General features: G+C 42.3%; 1 protein-coding gene across 3 annotated transcripts in view; it reads left to right on the top strand.

The window, feature by feature from the left end:
- The window catches only part of ARNT2 (aryl hydrocarbon receptor nuclear translocator 2), a 76335-nt gene extending 52055 nt beyond the window's left edge, over positions 1 to 24280 (top strand). For 2 of the 3 annotated variants that reach the window (XM_015639318.2, XM_015639320.2), the window contains 7 exons: positions 5311 to 5383; positions 5541 to 5664; positions 9595 to 9694; positions 12025 to 12163; positions 14594 to 14759; positions 17283 to 17419; positions 19793 to 24280. In XM_015639318.2, coding sequence (XP_015494804.1) covers positions 5311 to 5383; positions 5541 to 5664; positions 9595 to 9694; positions 12025 to 12163; positions 14594 to 14759; positions 17283 to 17419; positions 19793 to 19891 — 838 coding nt within the window. In that variant the 3' untranslated portion in view covers positions 19892 to 24280. The remainder of the gene's footprint in view (positions 1 to 5310; positions 5384 to 5540; positions 5665 to 9594; positions 9695 to 12024; positions 12164 to 14593; positions 14760 to 17282; positions 17420 to 19792) is intronic. The other variant, XM_015639319.3, reaches the window with a different exon arrangement.
- Positions 24281 to 24522: the final 242 nt, after the last annotated feature.

The following is a 24522-nucleotide window of genomic DNA, read 5'->3' as shown; positions in this document are numbered from 1 at the left end:
ATTATTTTCTAGCTGGTTTGATTGGGAAGGGTTCCTGATAGTTTAGATTTGATAGAATATCCCCAAGTATGGGGGTGATCCAACTCCTTATCTTAAGAGGAAAATTAATTCATCTTGTCTTGGAATTAGTATTTTCAAAAATCTTTCATTTGGCTTCTTAGGAGTAGGTCACACTCAGAGTATGGTGGAGGTTGATCTCTGTGGACTGAGCAGAGATGCTTTAGGACCTGCTGAGTTCTCAGCCAGTAACCGCAGAACCTAATCTGGCCTTGATTGCTTTATATTGTGAGCTTTTTCAATAAATGTTTCTTCTTTCCAATATAAACTTAATCTATTCTTAAAACCAAATCTGCTTCTGGTCTGACCAGAGATTTTTTGCCAAGTCTTTAGCTGAGAGGAAATTGCTGGGTTTGAGATCTCAGCCTGTTAGACCATATATTGGAAATGCTGAACAAGCAGTCTGCTGCTGGAGGTGCCTGCTGAGAACTCCTCTGCAAAACCAAACTCCTGGGGCTTTGGCATTGGAGTTTGGAAGTGCCTCTGGGCATTCCTTGTCTTGCTCCTTCTGACACAGCACATACCTGGACTGCAAGGGCTGTGCATTCACTTTCATGAAACCCAGCATCATAGTTGTTTTCCTCTTTTGTTTCTGCATACCCAAAAAGTTGGGCTTAAACTGTATAGTCAAGCTCATTGAAAACAGGCAAATGTGTCTTGAAATCAGACAGCTTGTCTACACTGTGCATCAAAATAGCTATTTCCACATTTCTGCTGTCCAATAACACTTTTCCAAATAATTTGTATATGCAAAAGCAGGCCTGCAAAGTAAAAAACATCTTCTGAGGTTTGTCCCAGGCTGGCTTAATTGTTCTTTGTTCCCAAGAGGCCACAGATGAAAAACTGGGGCTGGAGGCTCATGTTGTGTTGACTCTGGGAATGCTTTTTTCTGAGCTTGCTCTGTAGAGTTCAGCTTGGCACCACAGCTCTCACTGTGATGAATAGGACTGTGCCAGCTCCTGGCTCTGCTTCCATCTCTCTTGCTAGCTTTGAATAACAACCCAGAAATGCTGACCTAATATGGAAGTTGCCTGCTGCTACTTTGACAGAGGATGTTCCCTCTTTTCTGTCATGTTGAAAATGTTCTGAAATGGGCAAGATACAGCCCATTATACTCCTGCTTTTGAATAGTAGAAAGAATGCATTATTCAGACTGGTTTTGTTTTTCCTCTTATTCTCTCCCAGTTCTCAGATTTCCAAAGAGGACTTACTGTAAAATACTGCAGTTCCTGCCTGTTTCTGGCTTTTTTTTTATCTTTTTCCCCCACACACATATTTGGGGTCATGTTTTTACTTCTGATTTCCTGGCTGCCCTGAAGAGTTGTACATCATGGTGATTTCCAACTCCTCATTAAGCTGCTGCTGGGACTGGTGGTTTGGCACCAGCCCTGGTGTGTGTGGCCATCCTTACGTGTTCCTGGAAGGTGCTCTGGGTCCAGCAAGGTGATTCCCATGGAGACCAGGCAGGGATGCCTGGCTCTGCCCAGCTGAAGGCACAGACAGATTTCTTCTGCCTTTCACTGTGGTAACCTAGGCAGCCCCATAAAAGACAGGCTTGAAGTAGTTAAAACTTAAGCATGAAATTTTAAGGGCAATGTAGCCAAAAAAAGCTGGGTTTAAATCAGTTTTTAACTGAGGATAGTTTAAAGCCACAGTACCTACATCTGTGTGCATCTGTTAGTGGAAGGCTCAAGTTGGGCAGTGAACAGCATTTTTCCAAAAGACTGTAGAGGGCAGTGATGATTTCAGTTGTGGAGGGATTAATTGATTTTTACTGTTATTTGTTGGCTTGGTTTGGTTGTTCTGTTTCTTTTTGTGTTTCTTTTTTCTTTCTTCTCTTTTCTTCTCTTTTTTTTTTCTTTTTTTAAATAAAGATACTCCTTTGGAGCTTCAAACAGTCAAATGTCCAAACTTGCTTTTGGTACAGAAGGATAAGGAAACATTAGGTTCAAATGTTCACTTAGTTCTTTGCAAAAAAAAAAAAACTTCTCTCAGTTTCACTTGTGTGTAGTCATCCAAGAGAAACTTCCTGGAGAAATGAAGCATTTAACATTTCACATTTGTGCTGTGTTGGGCTGGAAAGAAGAGTCCCCTGTTTGACCACGTCTTCCTGTGTAGTTGGGTCTGCTTGAGTTCCAAAGAGAAAAAATATCATTATCAATGTTTATTTATTATACAGATAGAGCAGTGTTTGAATAAAATAATGTTGTGGTGACAGGTTATATAAAGGTCCTATATGTATATATATTTATATGTATATACACCAAAATAAAGAAGAGATGTATTTTTCTGACATGTGTGGAATATCTGATGTTTCATTTTTGGAAGCTGCAAATCCTGTGCTGCACTGTGTGAATTTATGAGTCCTGTGGTTGTCCTGAGTCTCGAGACTTTTTGTGTTGGAGTGAGCTGGCACAGGTCACTGCTGGAAGCAGCCTGCTGCATGAATCAGCCTGTGGGAGAGATGCTTTCTGCTCTGGATTCTTGTGGGCCAAAATACCAAAGAGGTCAACTCTCCTGATGAAATTCCAGTTGGTGGTAGTGAAGTAAAGACTTTCTCGTGCTCTCGTGTTGTCTGTGGTCTGTCTGACACTGGTGTTAAACAGACCCTTTTGCAGGGGTGAGTTGAAGCTCTAGGCTAAAAGAGGGAGATACTGAAAATTTCTGAGAGAGAATTTTACAACCACAGCCCTCAGGCTTTTACTACTCTGCTTTGGTCCAAACCAGACACAGGAAACACATGTGCCTGTATTATATAAAAATAGCTTGGTAGGGATAAAGTACTGTTATTTCTCTCCTACCAAAGTGCCTGTTAATTTAAACTTCAAATTATTTTTTGTTTACTCTGATGCTTGGAAAGGGAACCAGTGACTTCAGTTTTCATAGAGAGAGCTTAACATCCTTCTCAAATGTCAGAACTTCCACACTATCTTCCTTATTCCCCTCTAAATTTGAAGTAACTGTCAAAGCCTTCAGATTTGCTGAACCATTCCTTGTCCAAGCCAAGGCCTTTCCCAGCTTCATACTTAACCTGTGGGTGAGTACAGACAGAATCCACTGTTGACCCAGACAATGCCTCACTTGTTGTGTTGGGTATCCTGTGGAGCCAAGAAATTATTCATTTACTCCTTGAACCCCTGAAACTGAAAGTGAAACCTAGGACAATTTTTGGGTTCAAAGTTAGAAAGCAGCTTTGAGCAGCCTAAACTGATGATAACCCTGTGTTCTGTTTCATTTTTACTGTCAGCAGTTGGGTGACTGAAGGGACCTGCCTGTGTTGGCTGTCAGAAGGGCTGGTGAGATGGCAGGGTCTGGAGCAGCCACAGCAGCAGCACTGAGCTCTCCCTGCTTGGCTGCTCCATGAATTGCTGCACAGTTTCTTTCAGCTTTCAAACACCATTTAAGCCATTTATGCTGTAACAGCCAACAACAACAGGAGATGCTACCCTGGCTTTGCATTTCAGTCTTAATTAAGTGCAGCACAACTTGCACAGAGTTCAGTAAAGATACACGCAACTATTTGGTTTTTATAGGAAATGGATTTTGGGAGGTTGTTCCCAAAGTTCAGTGCTGTTAACACAATGTGATGTTTATATTGTACTGCAGCTTAATGAGTATTAGAGATGAAAGATAGAGAGGGGCGAAGGAGCACTAAGTTAGAGAAGTGCCTACAAAACAAATAACGAGTGAGTGTGCTGTTTGGTTTGGCTCATTTGTATGTATATGGCTGGATCAAGAAAACATTCTTTATAAGGAACAGAGGAGAACCTAATGTGCTGTTTATTGACACACGCACCAAGCCGGTGGTAATAAAAACAAATGAAACAGTGTAATTAGCTTTCACGTTAACAACGGGATTTAATGGGTGTTTATTGTCCATGGGGTGGTATTGAGAAACTTCCCCATAGATTCCCCACGATTAAATTGCCTCCTGTAGTTCTGTTGGAAAAGTTTGCATTTTATGCTTGTGAGCAAAGAATGTCTTTTCATTCCAGAGGTAATTTTTAGGAATTTTCTGTTTGCTAAAATAATAGGGAAAATCCATGGCTCTAATGGCTTGGGGGACTGCCTTTTTTGCACTGCTAGGACAAAAGTTATTCCCTGCATTAGGTGTTCTCATACCACAAGGCTTGCACAAGGCTTTTGGCCACTTACTCCAACCTGCTGTTTGTTGCAGGACACAGATTTTTGCCACGGAGCATAATAACTCACCAAAGTGACTTCTGAAAAGGCTTCAAGGGATAGCCAAATCTGTTACTTCCTCCAGTAGTTTGCATGAGTGATTCCTCACATTTCCAGCAGTTTGTGTCTACTTTGTCATTTGACTTTGTCTGCAAGTTTGTCTCTCAGTCCCTTGGCATTTGACTCTATTTCAAAACTTAAAAAAATATTTGGATGAAAATCTAAAATTTAAGCCTGTGGCTAAAAATACATTGTCGTTTTCCAGAGTTTTAAATCCATGATCTTACTGTTTTGCAAAAATGTCATCTATTCCTGCCTGTCCAAGTACCATTTCTCTGGGGAAAGACACACATGGTGTGTAATTCCCATCTTTTGTGTGGTTTTTCCTTCAGAAAGAAGCTAGAAACATTCACAAACTGTGAGTACTGTCAAGGATCATTAACAAGTATCAAATCCAAGTATTTTTTAAGTTCAACTCCAATCCTGTCCTAATCTTTGAGCTCTCATTTGTGGGGGTTTATCTTTGCTAACTGAGCTAAGAGCCCCACAAAGATGAGTGTTCTACCCATGCATCTCCAGGCCAGAAATTTTCTTGCTTCTTGAGACCAAGCAACAGAAAGTGATTGTTGATCAGAGGTGTAAAACATCTGGATGACCTTCCAGCTGCTGAGGTGTTCTGTCATTAGGTATCTTCCTGGAGGGAAAGCTTATTGTTTCCTTCAGCAGAATCAGAGAGGGGGCCTGGGGTGTTCATCAATAACATGAGGAAGACAATGAATTAGGAAAAGTTGATTTTTAAATCCTTTATAAAGAGATTGTGTTCCATCCTCCATTACTTACCCACCTACACTTCTGTGCTATCACAGCAGAATTCTTCCTGTGCCCTGTTGCATTCCTGTGGTGCAGGTTTTCTCAGTGAGAAAGCTGTAAAAACAGATGGATCTCACAGGAAAGGATTTAGGAAATCATCTGAGACACGTTTCACTGGGAGTGTAAAATAGGAGACCGTGACTATTCCTTTTTGTATCTTAATTGGTTTTGTGTAAGAAAGTCATTTTGTCTCCCTTGCAGACAACTTCAGCAACAGCAAGCAGAACTCGAAGTACATCAAAGAGATGGGCTGTCATCCTATGACTTGTCTCAGGTGAAATTTCTCAGATTTTTCTTTTTGTGCCTCTGATCATTTAAGATGTAAAACAACAGCAGATTTCAGCAAAACTGAAAGTACATTGTGACTGTCCCTGTACTCCTTTTTATCAAATACAGTAGAGGGAATTGCCTTCCTCTGTGTATCTCAACAGGTGCCTGTTCCAAGTATACCAGCTAATGTTCACGAGGGTGGAAAGTCTGTGGAAAAGCCTGATGCTATCTTCTCCCAAGAGAGAGATCCTAGATTTGCTGAGATGTTTGCTGGAATAACTGCTTGTAAGTGAATGTCCCTGATGTTTAATTTATAATACTGTGTTAAGCTTGGTTACATGATGTAGAGCACAGCTTCAAGAGAATGAAGAGAAACTGCTGTGTGGCTGAGAATTTTCTAAGCATCAGTCTTTGGGACATTTCCTAGCATTTGCCATTAGTTGGTGTTTCCCCTAAATATGATAGGAGTAAATTCAAAGAGGGAAGGATGGCTTTTGTGTCACCAGAGCTGCCTGGTTTTGATTCTCTTTTAATTCACAGGGATGCCTTAGGCAGTGCTCCTACATATTAAATATACTCAGCAGAGCATTCCATTTCTAAGCGTGTGTTTTCTTTCTTAAAAAGCATATGTACATTTATTTCTCTAAATAGGGACATATTTCTCTAAAAGAGGTCAGGAAAGTGACCATATAGTCTTAAGATGGGCTGCATTTTTTTATCAAATCACCAGCTTTTGTATTGATACTTTCAGAGTCATATGCTGCCAACAATATACTTGTTCTCTGGTCAGTTGAGGCATTTCCAGTCATGTTACCTGGTTGTGAGGAGTCCTTGCTTTTTTTCCCACAACTTTTAAACTTTTTAGCAAGTTGTTTTAAGGGTGATAGGAGTCTCAGAAACAATATGTTGTTCTATATTCCTTGGAAATTACTGTGAGGAGAGAGTCTTCCTGGACATCTTCAGTGATGCCCTCTCCAAAGGATTTCCCAGCCCTGTTCTAAGAGGTAGCAGCCAATTTGTCAGTCAGACAGATGGAGCTGTCTCAAAGTAGCCCTGGCCTGTGCTGCCTGTTGCCCTAACAGAACCACTAAGACTGGCAGCTGAAGGGATCATCTGAAATAAATCTGTAGGAAACCAGGCTCCTTAATGCCATGGCTTGTGGAAGAGCTCATTGATTGTTTATTGTTCTTAGCTGTCCTCACTAAAAAAGAGGAATTCTTACATTTGTTTTAAATAAATCAATGTTCAAGTGTCATGCAGTGCAGGGAGGAAACAACCCCCAGGGTTTGACTCCGGGGGTGTTGGAAGGTGACCTCACTGTTGGTTTCTTATGTCTGGATTGGCTTTTTCAATTGGAGAAGACATTGTGACTGCAATATATACTTGATATTCTGTCCTCCTGTTGCTAGGACTTCTCTGCTATCCCTGTTCATCCTTGTCTGTTTACATGAACAGTGGAGTCAACAGCTGAGGCCATAAAAGGGGTCCATTAGAAGGTAGCAAGACTCCAACCCTAAACACCAGAATGTGTTTTTCCAAGCAAGAACATCTTGCTTTTTGGCTGCCTTACTGGCTTGCTTTCAGGCAGCTCTCAGCTGTTTGTGGGAAGGGGTTAGGGTTAAGGGTGTTGCAAGCTGTGAGGTAGCTGGGAGGTTATGTTCTTGGAAATGCCATTTCTCTTTTCATTCTTATCAATTTACAGGCTGTGGGGTTTTTTGGGACATTCTCCCTCTCTGGATTTCTCATGGGAGCTGTGATCAAGGTCTCCTCTGAATGATAAAGGATGGTTCCCAGTTAGGGATGAGTTGCCCTGTCCAAAACCAATATTGACAAGGCTGCGTGCTGCCTGCCAGACATTTGCGTTGTTGATAGCCGATCTCATTCCGTAAGAACATGGGCTGACACAGGGAGATTGCTGCTGGTGGTGCATGTAGTGGCCACACTTAATTAAAACCCCAAAAATTGGGAGAGGAAGCCTGACTTAACTGGTTCATGCAAATGATTTGGAACATGGGATGCTGAAATTCTGAGAGTCAGTCAAGAGGCAGAAATATTGGAAATCCATCATTGACCAGTACAGTCATGTACAAAAATTCACCAAAAAAAAACCCCCAAAAAACAGTGCTGTGCCAAAGGTGAGAGCAGAGAATTGTGTGAAAAATCCTGAGTAGGAATACAGCTGGGAGAGATGTGGGCCAGATTCAGAGGCTAAAGAGCATTCAGGGTAACTCAGGAAGGAGAATTAGCTGCTTGCTATTAGTTTAGCTGCTCCCTTTGTCTTGGCCTCATCCTGTGGCACAGCCTGGTAGCTGCCATGGCAACTCTGCTGCACTTGAGGAATTCCAGTTCATTTGGGGCACTCTCAATTTTTCTGTGAGTTGTTCTCCAATATCTAAAGCACCCACAGGATTTTGGCTCAGTCTCTTCCAGCCCTGAGAGTGTGGTGTCCCTGCAAAAGGTGGCCTTAGAAAATGGGGCATCTCATGCAAGAATGACATTACTGCAGAAAAAAACATATTCATCTGTTCCTCTTCTCAGAGATATGCCAACCCATTCTCTATTCTTCCTACTGTATACACAGCCTTCTCTATACCTTGTCCCCTTTTCTCCATGTTGCTTTTTTTTAAATATGAGAGCATAGTTTTTTACAGCCTTGTCTGTAGGTAGCCAGGGAGCAATTCCTACAAATTTCTGCATTACAAGGGACAAGCAATGCCAGTTTGCATCAGTGGCATCCACACTCTGCCTCTGAGGCTCCTGTGAGGGAATTTGAGGTGATTTTTTTCTTTAGAGAGGCAAGCTTAGGTTCTTGTTAGGAGCATAATGTAGGAACAACTTAGGTAACAGAGAAGAGCTGGTGTGTGTTGGAGGCCTTTGGTGAGTCACACTCAGGAGGTGTCTTTCTAGGGAAAGCTAAATATATTTTAAACACCTAAAAAATACTTCTGTTACTTGTGAGTTGAGTGGGCCTTTTGTCCAAGAGAGCATCTTGTGAAATGAGTGGGAATCTGAAAAGGGCAAAGGGGAGAATGAGGGGTCAGACTGGATTTCCAGGCCTGTCAGGTACATAGCAACAAATGGTTGCAAAACCATCAGTGAGTTGTGGGGTGTTTTGCACTTGGAAGAGAGATGGAGAAAGTGAATAAAGGGTGGTGTAGCAGACCTGTAAATTATTCTAAGAGTAGTAGTAGTGAGATTTCGCTGGGCTTTGGAATAATCCAGTACCAGAAAATTGAATTAAGGGACCAAATGGTGCTGTTCACCCAGTCTCATTTTGTTCAATGAGAGATCAATCTCCAGTTGCCTGTAGACTATAAAAGTTAATGGCATCTCTTTGTGCAAGTTATTTGCTATACTCATTGGTCTTCCACCCTTCTGGGGTGCTTCCATCCTATTTCATGTGGCTCCCCCAAGCCACACAAGGACAGCAAATTCCACAACAGACCTGTGTTTTGCCTTGCCACAGCTCAGATGTGGGTCTAAGACACTCAGAAGCAAAGTGCCTCCAGGCACCTGTGATGCAGGTGGGGCTGCAGGTTGTCACCCCAAGATGAGCAGGCAATGTCTCTGGGGAGGTGGTGTTCCTTGGGCTGTCCAGGGAGGCAGTGTCAGCTGGTTAGGAGAGGGCTCTGGGACACCCTTCCTTGGCTTCTCTTAGCCAGCAGGGTGGGGGCCCTCAGCTGCCACCTCAGTGCAGACAGTCTGTGGTGACAGCAGTGGGGCTGGAGGACTTCTCCTGGTGCCAGAAATGCCCCCTCACCTGAGCCACAAGACTGCACGTGCATCACACCCATCAGAGCAGGCTTGTTTTGTGTGCCATCCCTCCATCCCCCTGGGCAGACCCTCACACCTTCCTTCCAGAAAAGCTTTGTTCCCCTCTCCAGTCTGTGCCTGGGGACACCCCTCACTTCCCACCTGGGCTGGTGCTCTGTCCAGTCAGGAGCAGCTTCCAGCAGGTCTGGGCTGTGTGGCCAGAGGGCACGACCAGCACAGTGTTCCATGCAAACAATGGCATTAAGGAGACACAAACCAGCTGTGCCTCTGGTTTCACACTGAATTGTCATTTTGTGTCATTCTTAATGTGTTCCACAGGGCCTCTTCATGAAGCTTAATGAAGGGAAGAGGTCATACATTGCAATTGTCTTTAAATAATTTTCCTTCATTATCTCATCCCCTCAATTAATTCTTTTTCTGTGATTTGTTTTTCTCTTGCAGCAGATAAAAAAATGATGGCCTCTGCATCCACAGCAGGAAACCAGCAGCTTTACTCCCAGGGAAGCCCATTCCAGCCAGGACACTCGGGAAAGACTTTCAGGTATTTAATGCAGATCTTGAATGGATCAGTTTCTGTCTGAGATGGGGAGTCTGTCTCCCTTCAATACAGTGGAAACAAAACCAACCCAAGGTGTAAGAGCTTTCTTTCCATGAATGGGTTTTACTTTGTGTACACTTCAGTGCTGGTGGTGTTTCAGCACTTATGCTGGACAGGCTGAGATGATTTGGGGGTCTCTCTTAAAAATCTTGGCTGGTAAGTAGGTACTTTTTGCTGGGATATTATAATTGGAAAAAAGCTAAGAAGCAGTGACAATTTCTGAAGGGAAATAACTCTGAAAGGTGCAAATGCAAAACATTTTAAGTGTGTGTCATTGCCTACCAGCTGCCACTACAGGTTCCAGTTACTTTTGCAGAGTGTGATAACAGCAGTCGTGGTTACCTCAGTGCCTTGTGATATCACCACTGTCTTACTGGAGTTTCATTATCCTGTTGCAACCAGCCAAGGCTGTGAAAGTGAGGGAACAGCCACTCAGTCAGTTCCTCGAACTGGAAAACATTGGCAAACACTGATTTTATTTAAACCAATGTGCTCTTAAAGTCCTAATTGCTAATAATCTCAGTGAAGAGAAATAAGATCCATGTGAATGTGTTTTGTCAAATTAAAACCAAGTATAACTTGGGGAGATATGACAGTAACTTGAAATGTCTTTTAATTGGATATTGTGTACTACTGGGTGACTGACTTGCCATCTGGGGGTTTGGCTTGTGTTCTATTCATTTCCTTTGCTAATTCCTGATGTTTAACTACAGCTTTTTTCCCTCTGCTGTTCTGTTACATCTAGTAATGGCTTGTATTTCTGCCAGCACTTCCACTCTCAGTGAACTGTCCTCTGTATAATCTCCAGCCTGGCCCATTCAGTCACTGAGGCTGGGCAGTCTCTAGGCACTGTTCTGCAGAATCCTGCTTTCAAAGTGCAGTTCCAGATACAGTCCAAGCTCCTTAGGTGATGGGACTTGCCAGTCCAGCTGAGAAGGTGTTGGCAGTAGGGCCAGCCCTCCCCAGCAGCTGCTGTGTCCTCCAGACAGATTTACATGGACTTTCTGGTCTACATTTCCCTCTTTGGAGACTCTATAATAGTATAAAATAAAAATAAAACAGATTTAAAAAAAAAATTAGAAAGCTCTACAGAGAATTTGTAAACATACACTTTGCTTTTAGGCAGTAAGAAATGCAGAGTAACAACTTCTGTATTCAAATGGCTGCCACATTTTGCTTACTCTCTGGGAGGGGTTTTGTCAGCCTTCTCTGAGGATTCAGATTCCTGCTTTCTCTCTGCTCAGCCTTGTTTACTTCTTTTCCCAATCTGCTCTCTTCTCTCTGTAAGATTGTGAAAATAAACAATAGAGAAGGGATTAGAGAAGTGAACAAGCTGTCTCAGTGGATCCACAAAAGTGGTTTTGTGTGCTGTCTTAATTTCTATTAACTTATGCATGACATGGAAAAAATACGGTTTTATATATAAAAGTACAGTCACAATGTGTGGTTGTGTAGATTCCATTGCTCAAGACTTCCATGAGAATAAAATGGTGAAGTGGAGCAGTTCCTTCATAAAATTTTTCATATAATTCTTATTATAATTCTTATATTCTTATTATAATTCTTATAATTTCTTATTATTAGGAATTTCTGGGTATTTCTCTGTAGTGAAATTCAGTAAGTAGCAAACAGCTAACATATAAAAAAAGTTCCTTAAATATACTATTTTTTATTATTATTAGTGTTCCATGAGTTTAAGTTCCTGTCTTGATTATTCTTTTGCCTGGGTATATAACTGCCTGCTCTTCTTAAGCATCAGTTGGTGAAAAAAGGATTTAAAAGCCCTTACTTTTAATCTGTAGCATGTAATTCTTCCATTTCCCAGGCAGGAAACAAATAAGGAAGTGCTTACAAGTATCATCTTTTTGCCCATCTTCATTTAGAATGGCATTTAAGCAAATGCTTAAATACTGTTGACTTTAAGCACAAATTGTGAGGAAGTACCTACTTAAATACTCTCTTCACTCTGGATTTTTAATGCATTAAATGTTAAACTGGTGTGGGGTTAAGTGTGTATGCACCATGTGTGAGATGGTTTTTATTCTTAGAAACTCTTTCCAAGAGATTACTGAAGCTAATTCAAAATAATTTTGCCTACTGTGTCTATTAGTACTGACATTTAGAACACCAGTGTGTTTCATACTTTTGTGATGGTTTTCAGTCAAGACAGATTGAACAATTAGTTTTAATGTATTGTCAATATTTCTTTATCTGGGATTTGTGCATTGAGAATAAGCCCTACAAACGAGTCTGTGTCTGTTCTGAACCCTTAGTTCATCTGTGGTGCATGTTCCTGGTGTCAACGACATCCAGTCTTCCTCCTCAACAGGCCAGAACCTGACACAAATATCCCGGCAGCTCAACCAGAGCCAGGTGGCCTGGACAGGAAACCGCCCACCATTTCCAGGACAGGTATTGATTTCAAGTGCTTTGTTTTCGTGGTCATTGAAGATTTGCACTCTTGAGTGCTTTTCACAAAAGTGTTAGTAAAGCCATTTATCATTTCAGTGTAATTATTGTGTGGTTGGGATGGAGCTGTGACAGCGTGAGCAGCTGCCCTGTGTGTAACTGCACTTGGTGTGCGATGGTGGCCTTTGAGGTGGCAGCAGCTGCACTGACCCAAACCCCACTGGAAGCTCTTGTCCTGCATTTCTTCTGTGTGTGCACTGGATGAAGGAAAAAAGACACATCTTCTGCTTTAGTATTAAGCCTGTGAATTAAATCTTTCTTGGAGCAGGACCTTACACCCAGCAGTGTTAGCCACCTTTACCAGGGTGGGCAGGAGGGGCACGTACAAATCCAGGCACGGATTGAGAGCAGAGGCTGCTCAGCCTGTTGCCCCTCCATTAGCACTGCCCAGTGTAGCTCACACTGTTGTGTGCTGGAGGAAACAGCACATACCTCCATCAGCTGCACTGTGCTTGTCAGTGTTAGCCCAGAAATCACCTCTTGTTCTATGTAACAGTTGAAAAACGGTTTAAAACTCTATTAAAAGACAAATAATATGAAATAATCAAGTTCAATCTTAATAATGCTGCTCTTAATCCCTTCTGAGTTACCATTGTTTGGCAGGCTGAAATGGTGTGTTGGGGTGGTCACTAAATAAATTTTCAATAAGTGAATTGTTCCCACATTAATCACTGATAATTCCCAACCCTCAGAGTGTCATGGTTATCTGTCACACCTGGTTAATGAAATCCAGTCACAACATTATCTCATTTCTTCAAATGATATGAAAGGTGCTGAAAATGACTAAAACAAATTACTCATCCCTCTTACTGCACAAATTCTGTCCAAGTCAACCGAGTTTGTATGTGAGTGTAAGGAAATTGGAACTATTTCTTCCATCTTAATAAAGTAAAATGGAGCTAAACCTTGCAAAAGTGACATGCCAAGCTCCCACTTCCATTGTGGAAACCTTCAGAAATGTAAAATTTCTTAGCTTGGAACTGAACTGAAGACTTAATAGCATCTTCCACATATTATATGCCTGTTGGGATCTGTTTTCCTCCCCCAGCTCCCTTGCATTTGCCCAGAAATCATAGAATCATTAAGTTTGGAAAAGACCTTTATGGTCATCAAATCCAACCATTAACCCAGTGCTGCCAATTTCACCACTAAGCCACATCCCCAGGTGCCACATTTACAGGGCTTTTAAACACCTCCAGGGATGATGACTCAGTCTCTTCCCTGGGCAGCCTCTTCCTGTTCTTGACAACACTTTTGGTGAAGGGATTTTTCCTGCTGAGAAATGATGGGAAGTGGCTCAGTGAGCACTTGTGCCAGCTGCCTCAGTGCCCTTGGGTGGATCCTGCCCAGCCCATGCACTTGAGTGTGTCTGAGTGGTGGAGCAGGTTTGACCTTTTTCCCCTTGGATTGTGGGGACTTTGTTCTGCTCCCTGTCCCTCTCTTCCAGGGAGGAACAGCTTCCTTTGCATGCATTGATTGCCTGTAACAGTGCACATCACCTTCAATTTCTGTTTGTGGGGTGGGTTTTTCTTAGGACTGCTGGACTTACTCATAATGTGGGAAATGGTTTATAATCAGATTCTGTCTGTGCACCATACATTAGCACATGACTTTGGATGGAACACTTCACTCCCTTCAGTCTCAGTGTACCAGTTGTACATGTCTCAAAGCAGCCACTGCAGTGTTTAATCGTTTGTGTAATGTTCTGGGAGATCCTGTGACAGGGACATTATGTAGGTGAAATGACAGCAAGCTGGATTTTAGTACCTTTGAATTAACTCAGCTGCCCAGTTAAAGCAATGTTAGACTGTTTCTTCCCTTCTGCCAGGACTTGGTGATTCACCCTTCTAAGCCATTTAGAAGGTAAAAGAACTGCTGCCTATATTTCATAGGCAGGGAGAGAAAGCAGCTCATTACCTTTGAAACATCTTTAGCCATTTAATCCCAAGCACTGGAGCCTCTGGTCATCTGAGACCTTCATGTGTCCTGCAAGACATTCAGAGAACTGATTTTACTGTGACCCTGTGAAATCAATACACCTGAAAAATAAAGATGAATCCTTCATACCTGTGGCGTTTAAGATGAATCCTCATAATAGTGGTGAAGGAAATCCTGGTTTTCCAAATAGCTCTGATACAGAGTACATGTGAGCTAATCAGAGGAGAGCTGTAAGTGATGGTTTATAGTGTGTTGTATTCCTTCTGCAGTAGTAACCTGGCTTGGACAGAAATGAAATATGGCTGAGACAGGAGAAACGTGCCTGTTAGCATCCACAGAATTTATTTAGTCTTTGTTTTGTGTTGTAAAAAGTGATTCTGCTATGCTGTTCCCCAATAATAAAACCTTTTCTTTCTCTTATGCTTAATTTGTCAGCAAATTCCATCTCAGTCTGGCAAGGCTCAGTCGTCTCCCTTTGGCATTGGAACAAGTCACACCTACCCAGCTGATCCATCATCATACAGCCCCCTGTCCAGCCCAGCCACCTCTTCTCCAAGTGGGAATGCCTACTCCAGCTTAGCCAACCGCAGTGCAGGCTTTGGTGAGTTTTACATGGTGGCACACAGAAATGAATGTAGAAATTAACCTCTTCAGCATCAACTTCATTAAAAATCTTCCAGCATTTAATCAGTAAAAATTTCACTGTTCTTTTGGTGGGTCAGTTATGAAGTCCAGGTAGTAAAAGGGTTTTTTGCTTTCTGCTGCTGAGTAGAGAGGGCAGAACTGACCTGTTCCCCTCCATGCTGCATATCCTCCACATCCAACACACTTCAGAATATTGTCATTTTATAGTATGAGGGAACTATTTTATATTTTCCCAGTAAATGGTGTACTGAAAGATTCGAAATTTACTTATATCACTAGTAACCATCCTCCCAAATTGTGGTCAGCTGGTTCAATTTATTTTTACTTCTCAGGAGAATACTTAAAAGGCACAAATTTGCATTTTTTTTTCCATTTTTTTATTTTTTTCTTCATGGTGGTGTCCTCTTGCACTGAGATTGCATGTTGGAGTTTGACTGAGAACAGGATTTATTTTGTATCCCCAGTGCTACTAACCTAATCAGAGTAGGTACCATGTTTTGAAATGGTTTTCTTTTCCTATTTCATGGTAATTTGGTGGCTTTCAGACCGTGACCCAGTGGGTAACCCCTTGGCAAGTTTTCTGCGCTCCACCAGAAGAATAATATTCAAGAGTAAAAAACATAATGGAGTCCATGAAAAATGTCACTGGGTGATGGTAATGTGCAATCCCAAAAAGCAGGGGTAGCAGTGTGATAATGTGTGTTGTTTGCTCCCATCCCTGGGGAGCAGGTCTGGCACAGACCCGCGCCTAAAAAAAGGGCATTGAGATGGAGCTCTTCCCACACTGCTTATTCCTCCCTCCATTTCCACCAGGCATTGTACATTTGTTTATGAGACAGCCTTGTATTTCAGGCTTAAGCTACTTGGCAAGAGCCCTTTCACTTAATGAGAAACATCTCCTGACCTACATCAGTTTGGGTGCTATTAATAACCCAGCCTTGACGGAGACGAGCGGCTTCCACCGCCGGCTGGCCAGAGCTGTTCTGCTGAAAAGAGGCATCATTTGCTTCACTCAGTTAATTTCAATGTGTTGTTCTGAGGGGGGAAACAAACCAAAACAAACTTGCAGCTTGCTTTTAAGGGGTAATTCAGATGAGTTTTATTTTGGCTCTTAAAATGTCTGCGGGGTTTTTGAGTTAGTGGAATTACTGGTAGTAGTAATGTCAGTAAGGGAAGAACTGTAATCATCTGCTTTGGATGTGATAGGAATGCATCACTACAGCCTGTTTACTTTCCTGTAAAACCTTGCCTTTATCTGTTTCACATGGCTTAGCTGGTAGCCAAAGGTATTGGGCCAAGTATTTGTGTCTGTATTTTCTGAAGTCATGACTGTAAGTAGTGGCTGATTTGACATGACTGAGTCTGGCTGTCAGAGACTTGGCACAGCACAGGTGAGGAAGTTTGGCACAGGAAATTTGGCACCTTTGGCAGAGGATGCTGGTGATCAGGAAGAACCAGACATGCACAGCTTGATCCTCTGCTGTGAGAAACAGGCAAAAATAGCTGGAGCAGTTATAGAGAAAAATATTAACAAGAAAAAAGAGGAAAAAACACTTGGAGGAAAAGCATAAGCCTGGTAGCAAGCTTTCTAAAATGATAGTTCTTAGAAGGAGATGTGAACTAATTAATTAACTAATTAATGGAAAAGTATCCAAAAATATTTTAATTCAGTGGCAGTCTGTAGAAATCCAGGGTGAAATGAGTCCTGCTGAAGTGTTATCTGTTAGTGTACTCATGAAAAATATATGTGTTGTAGGTAACCAAATTAATGTGTGACAACATGATTTTTTTTCTGGTAGACCATTCAGAAGAAATTAATATCCTTGAAATCATAATTTTAAGTGTATTTACAATAAAGCCTTGCTATTTGAGTTACTCTGTCAAATGTAAATGGCCTTAAACTTTCAGGAAAGTATCACCATACTCACAGGATAATAATTTGTTATGAAAACTGCATATTAAATAACTCACTTTTCAGATGTATCACTGGAGGACAAGACAGTCCTGCAGTGCCTGTATTTAATTAGGCTGTTGTCTGTTGATCATACTGTTTCAACATCTGCTTTAAGAAGTCCTGGATCTGCTTACATGCTTCTTAGATGAGCAGCAAACTGTGCACCCACTGCTCTGCAAGAATTCAGTGTTTTGAAGAGAAACAGCATTCAGATGATGAAGTTCAGTTTTTAAGTGAAATGAAAAATACTCCTTATTATTGATTAAAAAATGATGGGGGGATGCTTGAGAATTGTCTTCCAGTGCTTGCTCACAGTGTCACGGTGCGTTTTGCTCTGGGCAGTTGATGGCTCTTGCTCTGGGGCTCAGACTCCCTCCAGCTTCCTCCTCTCTCCCAGGGCTGCTGTCACTCAGGGCTTTCTCCAAGGCTTCTTTGCAAACCCAGGCACTGATGGGTGTCACCCCAGAGCAGACAGATGTTTTGGAGGAGCTGCTCTCTGACTTGTACCTTTTCTTCCCCATCCAGCTGAAGGTGGCCAGAGCAGTGGGCAGTTCCAGGGGAGACCTTCCGAGGTGTGGTCGCAGTGGCAGAGCCAACACCACAACCAGCAGAGTGGTGACCAGCACTCGCACCCACAGCCAAACCAGACCGAGGTGTTCCAGGTGAGGAGTGCTCAGGGAGCACAGAGTCCCTCTGATGACCCCTCAGTTCTGAGTTAGAGCCGTGGCCCTGGAGGAACAGGGTGCAGCAGAGCCTGGAGCACTTCTCTGCACTGCTCTTAGCTGCCCTTAGCTACGGAGGTGGTTTGGGTTTCTGCCACACAACACTGTCTTTGCTGATGTAGAATGCTGTTTACCCTTCTCTCTGCACCCTGTACTTAGGGCTTTCATCTTTTGCAGAGAACCCATGAAGTATTCATTCCCAAGTGGAATGTCTTTCTTACCCTGGTGCTGGCCTCTGACATCTCAAGTTCAATTAGATATCAATGTCATTCTCTTTGACAGTTCAAGCAGGAAAGGAGTCTCATCCTGCATAGAAGATAGTGGACCATAATTTTTTAAGGTTAAACCCAGTCAGATATCAGATAGATGGAAAACAATTGTCTTCAGCTACTTAATTAACTATAATTCTGAGTCTTGACTGCAGATAGCAAAGTCCTGCTATAGAGTAGGACTTCATAAGTTGACTAATAACATATCTGTCCTTGTATAACTGGTTTTTAAATGAGATGAAGAAGACAGTTTACAAGAAAACAGTGCAGATAAATGCAGGAAAGACAGTTCAAGCCCCAAGCAAGGTTTAGAAGTGGGGCACCTCCTTGTCTTTTGGAAAGTAAATTCACCTGCAAGACTGGGCTCGTGTGTGGCTGCTCACAGGAACGCTGCAGAAGAGCTGTGAGCATGGGAATATTCCTGTGTGGATGAACCATTGCTTTCACACAAGATCAAACAACAGCACTTCATCTGGAATAAATGCCTGTCTGTGTGCTCTTAGCCCATGGCCCAGGCAAGATTGGTCTGTTGCATCTCTTTGTGTTAGCAAAGGTTAATCGCTGTCCAAGGGCATATTCAGGGTAATACTCCAGTGGAGCTGGTGACAGCATGCTTTGATGGCCAGCACAGACATGGGGCTACAAGCACTGTCTTGCTTGTTTCTTAACAAACTTCTCATGAAGTTAGTGGAAAGGAGGACCATGGGATTAAAGGAGAGCTGGGCTCATCTGCAGAGCTCTTGGAGTTGAGCATGCCTTTGGAGGGAATTAGGATAACAGCTAGATGGGATAAGAAACTTGGGTGAGTTTAAAGTCCTCTAAGAAGTTGCTTGGATTGTGCCCAAAGTCAGCCCTGGGTTAGCTGGGCTTAAGGAGAGAGAGGCAAAGTCAAGAGGAGAACTTGCTGGATCTGTGCCTTAGGAGACTTCGCCTCAGAGGCCCCAGCAGCAGAAATGCCTTCAGAGATGGAAATGTAGACAGGAGGGGGCAGCTACAGCTTCACTTTGGCTGGGAGAGAATGTGGGAAAACATCAGATAAGTCCAAGTTTTGGTCAGAAAATGAAGGGTGACCCTGGCAGCTCAGACACTGCCAGTTGTGTTCACAGTCTCTCTCAGCACATTGACAAGGATGCTGTGAAGATTTCAGATGGGTTTTAATCTGTCTTTGTTTTGGAGGAACTTCCCAGTATGCAGCAGCTCCCAGTTCTTTCACAGAGCAGATCCCATGAGCTTTCTTATTTGTTTTTTTGGTTTTGTTTTATTGTGAGGATAACGAGCCATCCCTGGCAAGACTTGGCTTTGTGGTAGGAGCTTGTTATTGTAAGGACCGACAGGAAAAGCAAGCATAAACTCTGGTTTTCCCAGCAAGGGATATCTTTTCCCTGTGGCTTCAGTCACCAGCTGAGAGGAAAGGTTGAGTGTTTTTTGAAGCCTCCTGCAGAGACCTCACTTGGCTCAAGACACATGAGAACAATTACCACGAAATCCCATTTCTCCTGAGAAGTTCCTGCTAACTCCTCTGCCTCTGTGCATTCATGAAGGCTGCTTGGGCACCTCGTTAGCTGGGGTGAATGTCCAGTCTTGACTGTTCCACAGAGCAGTGTTCACCTAGAGAGTGCTGGGAGGGAAGTGAGACTTTGCCCAAACCCATCCTGACCCAGCTGGAGCTCCGGTGTGTGAGATGTTGTATCCTCCCCATGCAGTGAAACCAAGGAGTTTGCTTCTGTCCATGTGTAGCTCCTGCTCCAAGGGGAGTTGTTTCAGTCTGGGAGGAGTAGGAGGCAGCTCAAGTGTGTTTTACTTCAGAGGAGCAATCCAAAACTTCTGCTCTCCTTAAGTCCCACCTCTTGTTCAGAAACACTCCAGCAAAACATAAGTAACACATAAACCTTAGCCCAGCCCTCTGCACAGGTCTGCCTTTCACCTTAATTATCTAAACTTGTCTTTTCCTGGTTTTACACTGCAGAGATGAGCAGGAAACAGTTTGTGTCTGGATAATGTGTTGGCAAGTGAGACTTGACTTTGATTTTTCCTTATCGTGCAGGACATGCTGCCGATGCCGGGGGATCCGACACAGGGTACTGGCAATTACAACATTGAGGATTTTGCTGACCTGGGCATGTTTCCACCATTTTCCGAGTAGCTTGTGAAGCAGAAATGGAAGTTCTTCTTCTCCAAGGCCATTTCAGTGTAATTTTGGCGCTGCTTTTTCTGTGTTGCATTTCTGTAGAAGCAACTAAACCAGAAGACACATTTCTCACATTTCAGATAGTGGTGTAGGGCTTGCTCTCTCCTCTTTGGGGTGCGTCAGTGCCAACAGAGGAGCTCCAGCACTTGTTAGTGTTCATTGACAGCTCCATTGTTTTTTTTTGTTTTTTTTTGTTTTATTTTATTGTCATCTACCTCAGAGATAAAAATTTTGCTTGTTTTTGAAAAAAAAAAAATCTCTGAGTCTCAAATATTTGAATGTGAATGATACATAATATTTCCTTTGAATGGTAATTTTTCAGTAGATAACAAAGTAACAAAGACTAACAGAAAAGGTAAGGTCATGTCTTGTTACAGTGCCTACCGCTCAATTTCGATGCCTTGCTTTAAGCTTAAGTTTCTGAAAGCAGACACACAGTATTCTGTTTTCTTTGATTCTTGTAGGTTTTAGGTCACTTTGAATGTTGAGATTAAGCAACATAATGTAGGCCTCTCTCACCAGAAGATTCAGCTCTGCCTTTTCTAACTTAAACTTGAATGTGTGTACATTTTGGTACTTTATGTATATCTTGTGCTGTATGAAGTGATATCCTGTACTGGTTTCTTTTGCCTTTACAAAGGGTCCATTCTGGAGTGTACTGAAAAGGTTGATGATGTATGTGAAGGATTTGAGTATCGTGGGAGTCTCCATCACTTCACATAGGTGTTCTTACTTTTAATTCAGGTGGTTCTCTATTCAGAACAAACATTTACTTACGTAAGCTATTAGTCTGGTTTTGCACTGAATTGAGGCCTATAACCTTGTACATTTCTCACTGGCTGCTTTAATTATTATTGTTGCTTTCCCAAAAATATTGCCTCTAAAAAAATTACTGTGAACACATCAAGATTGCATTTTCTATATTAGCTGCATTTCTTGTCTGTGAAGTAGTTTTTTATACTGTGAAACCTCACATTTTAACAGTGCAAGGTGGTGGCCTGTTACTAGGGAATCTTTCAAGCTCATTTGCTGCAAGCATTGAGATGGTTTTGTAGTGTATAATTTTTTTAGAGTGAGTTGGTAACAGATACTGATTGGACTATTGTCCGCTGCATACACAGTGATAACTTGAATTTTTGCTTGGATTCCCAAGCAAATGCTTCTGTTAAACCCTGTTAATCCTGTTCTGTTAAATATGGGATTTTCAGCTTACCAAGTTTGTTGAGGACTCTCGACTGCTCTGAATGCCATATGCTTTTCCACAGAGGTAAGTTAATCACCTTCCTCTTGGGCAAATCACCTGCCCTGTGTCTTCATCAGAGATGTGGCAGGAATCTTTTTGTTCAGTATTTCATATGCATGATGAGTTACAGAGGTTGGATTGTAAGGATTTTATCCTGCTCATTTCTTCTGGAATCACTCACAAAGCCCCAGGTTCCTGCCTGCAGGTTGTTGATAACCTTTGAGGTTGGGTGTTGGTAGGCAGCCTCTGCAGAGGAGGAGGGGGCAGCTTCCCTCAGCTCTGGACATTCTGGGGCCATCACAGACCTCAAAAGAGCAGCCCCAGGGCACAGCCCCATCCACAGGAGATCTCAGTGTGTGCAACAATTCTTAGACTTCACAGGATTAAGCTCTGTCTTCTCATAGCCCCTGTCAAGTTCTGGGGTGTCTCTGAGTGGGGACACGGTGCACATCACCACAGTCCATATTTCTGGGATTACATCCTGGAGAGCAGGCAGGCCCAGGTGAGCATGGCCCAGGGACACAGATGGGGCTGTGCTCATCTGACACTGCTGTCCCAGCCTTCTCCCAGATCAGCATGTGGTGTTCAGTAGCCAGGAAAAGTCCTTCTTACTATTTCTCTTACTAAACCTGGGACCAATCCTTTACCCTATGTGCAAATGGGGCTAGGGAGTCTTTTTTTTAGGACAGTTTTGTATATCTCTAGATGTGGTATTAGAGAGGCCTCAGATCTCCTGGTCTGCACTTGCCTCACCAAATCACACTGAGAACAAACAAAAAATCTCCTATCTCTTCTCCCCCAGAGATCAGGAAAATACCATCTTAAGCGAGCAAGCCATGTGCTTACACACTTTTCTTTTAAATACATGGATATTTATTCTCTTGGAGCCATCTCCCTTTCCCCTCACTCTGCTCAAATGAATGACTACTCATGGAATTGGAGAGGCAAAGCTCTGCTGCCTCAGAGAAAAGTTCACTGGTGTCTCTAAGAGGTGCCTGGATGCTGCATCAGTGCTCAGTGCTCAGTGTCTGTGCAGGGTTTTGAAAGGGGCTGCTTATGAGCAGGGGAGCAGTAGGTGAGCAGTTTGTGTCTCTGCACAGAAGATGCTTGACATGATAAATGTCAATTCTTCTTAAATTTTTATAAATTTTTTCATAAAATGAATAATGAATTCAGCAAAAAAGTACTGTTCTCCTGTTTTATTTTACCCAACAAACTGCTCTAAGTATATTTATAGTTTATTTTACTTCCTGAATTAAATTTTAAAATAAGGTTTTTAAAGTCATCTTCTTTCTCCTGACATCAGCAATGGTAACTTCCTCAGTGTGTTGTGGGTTTTTTACTACTGGAGAAGGCTTCCCATGTACAGATTTTGGTCGTGCAGTTCAAAGTGCACTGTTAGAAGAAATTCAAGCACATGTCTCTTTTTCTTGTTGTTTTTTTGAAGTCAGTACATCTGAGGGATCAGAGCATGGACTGCTTCTCTCTCAGCTTGTGGACTCCCTGCTTTTCTGGTTGGGGAAGGTGATGGCTGCTCTGTTGAGGGCAGTCTGATAGTGCCAGTTTGGGTTTTCCCTGTCAGCCGTTTCTCTTGTGCCATCCCAAGCCAGCGCTTTATTCTTGGCATTTCCAGCCTTGCCCTGCTCCTCTCCCATTCCTGCCCATCCCATCTCCCCAGCCCGGGTGGGAGGCCTTGGGCTGCCATTCCAGAGCCAGCAGAGAGGCAGCAGTTAATGAGTTTGGCAACTTTGTGTTTCTGAGCAAGCAGATGCTGCAGGTGAGGCTTTGCTGGTGCTGCCCTTGCCCTGCTGTGTCCGTGCCTGCTCCTCCCAAACAGCCCCAGTCCTGTGGCTGACAGAGCTGTGTAGCCTTGGCTGTGCTGTATCTTGTGTTTGGTTACTAAAGCCACTTAACTTATCCTATAGCTGCAGTTATAAGGTGCATTGGGAATGCTGATGTTTTTATTACGTGCTGTCAGTGTAGCTTTGTTGGCACTTTGGCTTCCAATTTCCAGAATTTCATAGGTGGTGGATTTCTCATTCCTTTTGTGTTTTTTTTTCTAAGCTGGAAATAAAGCTGTGATTTCTGATCAAACTGTTGGACACAGTGTTTCTTGAAACTGAATCTTTTGGGTTTTAAACTGATGGAGCAAGAAACTGCAAATAGTGATGGTCTGGGTGAGTTATTTCAAGGAGCAGACATGTAGACTGAGACAGTTTTAAATACTAAAATATTTATATTCATTTATTTAGTCAAACAGTCCAAGACTCCATCACATTACTTGTACAAGTGCTACTGGCAGTACCTACAGTGATGCTTTAACCAGATAGTTCCATTTGTAGCTTTGTTGCCTTTTCTTTCGAAGTACAGTATGAAACTGTAAATACTTCTTGCAGAACTGCCTTTTTAACTCTTAATTACTTTTGGCACAGTGTTAAATAGTGTTGGATTTACCCAATTGCTATGACATATATTTTTATACATAGGTGTACTCTTTTTTCGAGAATAATACAGCCATTTTGTCATTAATGCCTTATCGGTGTCATACTGCTGTTGCTCTTTGTTTGCAAGGTATCGAGTGGACTAACTTCTAGTTCAGATGTTTTCACTTTTCCTGGCAGTGCTCAAGTTTGGCTTCAGGTGATTTTTGCCAGAGCCCCATTTTTCACAGTTAACTGTGAGAAGAGAATGTGGGCTTGGGGTTGTTGCTGTTAATGGAGCAAAGAAAAGGTGATGGCATCTAATTGTCTTTTAAAGGTCAGTCTTTTCCTACTCTAAACCAGAGTGCATTTCATGAAACTGACAACTGTGGGCACTGATTACTCTGTGTAGATTAATGGTCTTTAAAAAAGAAAGAGAAAGAAGAAAAATAAAAAGAAAACAACTCAAAAAATGGGCTTCTGTCATTGTTAGGCACTTGGTTACGTATCTGTTTAAACTCTTCATATTGATGTGAAATTGTGCTGTGGATAAAGTGTATTTTGTACTTTTGAATGTTCTATATTTATGACTAACAAGTACAGAATCAGTTGTGTGTATGTATAACTAATAACTGCCTTTTTAAATTTCATTAAAATAAAAATGTCATGAGCTGTTGTTAATTCCTGTCTTTCTGTAAATAAGTAAAATATGCTGTTGGGAATTGTCAGGTAAGAAATAACCCTGAATTGTAAGATCCATGCCAAAAATCAGAAGATGAGGCATTGATCTTTGTCTTTGAAATCTCCTCCAGTTCTGTGTGGTTGGGGACAGTATGTTCCCCTTTTAATCTGTCTTGTAAAGGCTGTCCAGAGGGAGCAGGTGAGGAATGATAGTTTGAGAGCTCAACTTTTAAAAGTGCTCC

This window comes from Parus major, chromosome 10 (genome assembly GCF_001522545.3).
Source record: "Parus major isolate Abel chromosome 10, Parus_major1.1, whole genome shotgun sequence".
Classification (NCBI taxonomy): domain Eukaryota; kingdom Metazoa; phylum Chordata; class Aves; order Passeriformes; family Paridae; genus Parus; species Parus major.
This window is presented reverse-complemented; position numbering and strand designations above follow the sequence as displayed.